Raw genomic sequence first — 5,798 nt, forward strand, 5'->3', positions numbered from 1 at the left:
TTGTAGTCACTTGAAAAAGGTAAACCTTAGCGCAGTGTGACGAACGCACTTCGCCTCCTTAGGTTCTCTCTGAGAGAATGCGGCGCGGTACGTTCAGCTCCTCGCAGCGGCTCTTTGCGCGCCGCGCGCTCCGGGCCAGCACTGCCGTCGGCCTTTTTCCCACTCGCCGCTGGGCCGGCAGAGCAGCCGTGGCGTCCGCTCAGTGACGCGCGCTGGCCCTCACCCCGTTCCGGCCGCCCCGAGCCGCTCGTGCGCAGGAGTCGGACGCACGCTCGCGGCCCCGCCCCCCGCGTCTCTTCAGCTTTCCCCCAGCTTCCTCGCGCTTCCCGAGGTTTCGAGAATCGAAACCCAGTGAGCGAGCCTTTCCTCTCACGCGCCGAGCCTGCTTTGCATGGACAAGTGGGCGCATAAATTCAGAGACCGGGTGTATTAATGAGGTAAACGGTGTAGCTGTACACCGACAGGGTATTTAAAAGGGAAGTCGTGAAGACCCTCTGGAGCCCCATCACTAAGCTATAACGACGTGCTGTATCCGGCGAGAATTTTATGTTTGGAACGTTTCTGTGGTTGCGCGATATTAATCGTGATCCAGTTTTGAAGGCTACTTAGGCATGACTCTTGAGGTATTTTTAGTGTCTCCTCCGTTGGAGAAAAAGAAAAGAGGGCCGTGGGCAAGGGGACTGCATATAAGTCAACTATATGAAGAATAAGTATACGGACATAGATAGGCACACACATACAGCTTCCGACCTGGCGCTCCGAGGACCGTTCGGCTGATGGCGCGCAGCTCAGCGGAGCTCCGTCCGCGGGGCGGGCGGGGGTGGCGCCCTATGCAGATAAGGAGGGTGTGGCGAGGGCGCAGCGCCGGAGCCCCGGAAGCACGGAGAGGCTCAGTATAAAAAAAGTACTGAAGACATTTCTCCCGCACAACTGCTAAAGCTCCAGAGACAGGAGCGTGTGCGGTGGCGGCGGCGGCGGCAGCAGCAGGGGCCGCCACATTCGGGACCACCTCGGCTGAGGCGGCAGCGACGCGGGCGGGAGCGAGGGGCGGGAGTGGCTAGCGCTGGCGGCTGGAGTCTGAGAGAGACTAAGTCGCTCGCTGCTGCCGGGAGCGCACTCACAGCTCCTGGGAGTGTTGCCGCTTCGCGGTTCCTCGCTCACTGCGCTCCTAGAAGGGGCGGCCGTCACCAGGTGACACAGACGGGACTCCCGCTTGCGCTTTCCAGATGCATCAGAGATACTTTTGGTGCGGGGCTGCTCTGCGGGGCGCGGGGCGCGGCGCGCGCGCGGTTGGGGACATCGGGGACCCAAGGAGGAAGAGTGAGGAGTCCCTAACCGAGCCAGGGGGCGAACCGGGGAGGCGGCGCGCTCTTTCCTCGACCGGCTTGTTCGCCGTGCTTCCTCACCGAGCTCCCCCTTTTTTTCTTGTAGGACTGACCAGGGCCAAGTGGCATTCGGCAGGCACTTCATGGCGGAAGGCGAAGGGTACTTTGCCATGGCCGAAGACGAGCTCACCAGCGGCTCCTACATCCCCCTGGGCAGCGACTTTAGCGGCGACGACGTCGGCGGCGGCGGCAGCAGCTTCGGCGGGCACTGCTTGGACTATTGCGAAAGCCCCACGGCGCACTGCAACGTGCTGAACTGGGAGCAAGTGCAGCGGCTGGACGGCATCCTGAGCGAGACCATCCCGATCCACGGCCGCGGCAACTTCCCCACGCTCGAGCTGCAGCCGAGCCTGATCGTGAAGGTAGTGCGGCGGCGCCTGGCCGAGAAGCGCATCGGCGTCCGTGACGTGCGCCTCAACGGCTCAGCCGCCAGCCATGTCCTGCACCAGGACAGCGGCCTGGGCTACAAGGACCTGGACCTCATCTTCTGCGCCGACTTGTGCGGGGAAGAGGAGTTTCAGACTGTGAAGGACGTCGTGCTGGACTGCCTGTTGGACTTCTTACCCGAAGGGGTGAACAAAGAGAAGATCACACCTCTCACGCTCAAGGTAAAGACACCCGACATGGGCTTGGGCCCGCGTTGGGACTGGGCTGGGGTGCGGTGGGCCAGGGGAGAGGGGCTTCCAGAGAGGCTTGCGTTTGATGCCACAAATCTGCGGTCGTGACAGATTTGGGAGCGCTTATTTATTTTGCTTTTGATTTTTAAAAAAATAAGTAAATTAAGGTGCGTGGACGGTGTTGCGTGATTTACTTTACTTGGTGCTTCAGCGCCACAAAGTCGTCTTCTTCCTCTTCTGCCCTCCCTCTTCCTTCTCCTTATTTTTTAACTCTTAGCTTTCCTCGCTTGAGTCTTGTCCAGAGTAGATTCTAAGTGGAAGAATGAAATGATGCAAATCATTTTTCTTTTTGAGTCATTTTATTATCTAATCTTTGGGAAAATAGCAGCCTGAAGCAGAAACAAGTGGGCTTATTATCTTATTGGAAAATGTGAATAGGTTGCCTAGCTGCATTAAGCCGACTCCATGTGTTGAGGATATATATATGGTGCTTCTCCGGGTTGGTTCATGTATTAAGGATATAGTGGGTCCTCCCTCCCTCCCACTTGGTTCAAAGTGCATTTTGTACATTTAGATCAAATTGTCTGAGGAATCAGTCTCCCAGAATGTCCTAATATAGTTCATTTTGATTATAACTGCTGAGTACCTCTAGAGGGACATACAAGATACTGATCACATCTGTTGCCTCCGACGAAGAACTAGACAAGGGTGAGAGGCAGACCAACTTTACAGTGTATGCTCTTCTGTCTTTTGTATATTGTATGGATATTGTGTGAATATTATACCTATAAGACCATTTTCAAAAATTAACATTTCAAAAGTCAGACATGACAGCAGAACTTCTTAGTATTGTGCTACATCTGTCCAAAGCCTCAAACTATTACCTCTAGTCTCTTTCCCAGAGGGTTAAAACCACTCGTTAAATGTATTTTTTTTTTTCCAGAAGACTGTTTAAGCCTGTAGGTAGTGCTTTGCTGAAACATGATAAAACAAAAGGAGCAAAATAAATCTCATCTGTAAAGAGGATGTATTTATTTATTTTTTTTTCTAGGTATGCTCATCTTCTTGTTTTATCTTTTGAATTGTAGGAAGCTTATGTGCAGAAAATGGTTAAAGTGTGCAATGACTCCGACCGATGGAGTCTTATATCCCTGTCAAACAACAGTGGCAAAAATGTGGAACTGAAATTTGTGGATTCCCTCCGGAGGCAATTTGAATTTAGTGTAGATTCTTTTCAAATCAAATTAGACTCTCTTCTCCTCTTTTATGAATGTTCGGAGAACCCAATGACTGAAACATTTCACCCCACGATAATCGGTGAGAGCGTCTATGGCGATTTCCATGAAGCTTTTGATCACCTTTGTAACAAGATCATTGCCACCAGGAACCCAGAGGAAATCAGAGGGGGAGGCCTGCTTAAGTACTGCAACCTCTTAGTGAGGGGCTTTAGGCCCGCTTCTGATGAGATCAAGACCCTTCAGAGGTATATGTGTTCCAGGTTTTTCATCGACTTCTCAGACATCGGAGAGCAGCAGAGAAAACTGGAGTCTTATTTACAGAACCACTTCGTGGGATTGGAAGACCGCAAGTATGACTATCTCATGACCCTTCATGGAGTGGTGAATGAGAGTACAGTATGCTTGATGGGACATGAAAGAAGACAGACTTTAAACCTCATCACAATGCTGGCTATCCGGGTGCTAGCTGACCAAAATGTCATCCCTAATGTGGCTAATGTCACTTGCTATTACCAGCCGGCCCCTTATGTTGCAGATGCCAACTTTAGCAATTACTATATTGCACAAGTCCAGCCAGTATTCACATGCCAGCAACAGACATACTCCACTTGGCTACCCTGCAATTAAGAATCATTTAAAAATGTCCTATGGGGGAGCCATTTCAGACAAGATAGAAAAAAAAAAAAAGGCTCAGTGACCCAGCCCTGATTAGGGTTGTGTTTTGTGCAATGATTATCTGCTCCTGGTTTTAAGCTTGGCAAAGCTTGTGGATACTTTTGTAGGTATTGGAGCATGATCTTCAAAGGATCCCCACCCACTTGATCCTCCTACCCAGTTGGATTCTATCTTGAAACAAAAGAGACCTGTCATTGAAAGCAAGCAGGTTCTCCTAAAATAACAGGAAAAAATGCTTGATGACAATATGGGTTTGCAGCACTTTGCTCCCATAGCTTTGCCATAAGGAAAAAAAAAAAGGTTTCTTATAGAACTCAAAAAATGAGAAATAAGAAGAAAATGGTCTCACCCAAATTAATTATCAAATCAGGAGTTCAGATAGTAATAATACAGGAAGGGGAACTCCAACATTGGAATTACTCTATCTTGAAAAAAGAGACCTGTCATTTAAAACAAACAGGTTCTCCTAAAATAACAGGAAAAAATGCTTGATGACAATATGGGTTTGCAGCACTTTGCTCCCATAGCTTTGCCATAAGGAAAAAAAAAAAAGGTTTCTTATAGAACTCAAAAAATGAGAAATAAGAAGAAAATGGTCTCACCCAAATTAATTATCAAATCAGGAGTTCAGATAGTAATAATACAGGAAGGGGAACTCCAACATTGGAATTACTACCTGAGGCTTGTAGCAAGTGTTTTCTGTGAAACTATTCTGTTGCGCTAACAGAAACGGCTTGCTCTGAATGAACAGTAGTAGGTTAATGCAGTTTTCATAAAAAACAGCAGAACTTATGGTGACACAATCCATTATTTCCAGCTGTGTGCATAGCTCGCATTTTTAAAATGTGAAAATGCAAGCAAAAACAGCTGTAGCAAAGAGTATGCTCAAGGACCAAAGATTTAAAAAATAAAAATACCCAAGTAGAAGAGCTATAGTAGATTATATAAAGAGTTACTATATTTGTTACACACCAATAGACATTAAAGTGCCTGTTGCCTTCTGAAAATTCAAAGTGAAAAATTTTTATGGTTTAATGATTATTTTATTTTATCAGGGACTAAAGAAGAAAATAAAACAACAAATAAGCTTGTGAATGGTGGAGGAAATGCCCTATTTTTCTTAGCAAATACTTGTATAAAGTTAACATTGTTGGTGTGATACTATAAGTACATATGTATGTGTGTATATTGTGTGTGCGTATATATACATATTTGCGATATGAATATATACACCCAAAACATTGACTATGGTCTAGAATAATGTAGCAAATAGGTGATGTTTAAATACTGTGTGTTTTTATGTTTTCAACAGGATGACATGAGACGTGGGCATATTGCAGTGATGAATTAAAAACTCACATCTAAAAATATTAAAGCAAATGAAGGAGGAAAACAAGTAATATATTTGATAGGAAGAGCAGAGATTATACATTTTTAGTGAGTGTTTTTTTTTTTCCCCCCCTTTTTTTATGAGCCATTGAATTCCACAAATGGGAGAATATTTGTTTGGCAGAGCACTCTTTTTTTCTATTGAAGTGCCATTTCGACAGTTTGAAACCTTTTATTTTTTGTAATACTTGCATGCTTCCATGGTGTATAATCCAGTGGATCATGGATTAAGATAGTCTATTTAAATCCCTCACTGCTAAAAAGAATTTCTGGTGACCTTAACACTACTTATTAATATTTAAATTAATTTTTTAATGAATGCCTTCTGCATTCCAGGACCACTAGAATTTAGTAAATGTGAAATGACCCTTTTTAAAGAGTATTTGCACAATTGCATAAAATTTATATATGAGATATATATTATATATAAAATTTTATAAATTCATGCCAATATGAAACATCTTTGATCTGGTTGTCACACTGCATTTAAATAT

The 5,798-nt window shown here is 45.8% G+C and overlaps 1 protein-coding gene across 3 annotated transcripts; it reads left to right on the plus strand.

Annotated features, from left to right (window-relative positions):
* Positions 1–343: 343 nt before the first annotated feature.
* Positions 344–3,953, plus strand: TENT5A (terminal nucleotidyltransferase 5A). Of its 3 annotated transcripts, none has more exons than XM_025042811.1 (3): positions 344–437; positions 1,432–1,993; positions 3,091–3,953. In XM_025042811.1, exons 1-3 carry the CDS (start codon positions 433–435, stop codon positions 3,865–3,867), a joined length of 1,344 nt encoding a protein of 447 aa, XP_024898579.1. In that variant the 5' UTR covers positions 344–432; the 3' UTR covers positions 3,868–3,953. The 3 variants fall into 3 exon arrangements, with proteins under 3 accessions (XP_024898579.1, XP_015456139.1, XP_006926420.1); XM_015600653.2 differs by lacking the exon at positions 344–437 and adding an exon at positions 895–1,246; XM_006926358.3 differs by lacking the exon at positions 344–437 and adding an exon at positions 895–1,191.
* The last annotated feature ends 1,845 nt before the right edge of the window (positions 3,954–5,798 follow it).

Source organism: Pteropus alecto, unplaced genomic scaffold, assembly GCF_000325575.1.
Source record: "Pteropus alecto unplaced genomic scaffold, ASM32557v1 scaffold7, whole genome shotgun sequence".
NCBI classification, from domain to species: Eukaryota; Metazoa; Chordata; class Mammalia; order Chiroptera; family Pteropodidae; genus Pteropus; species Pteropus alecto.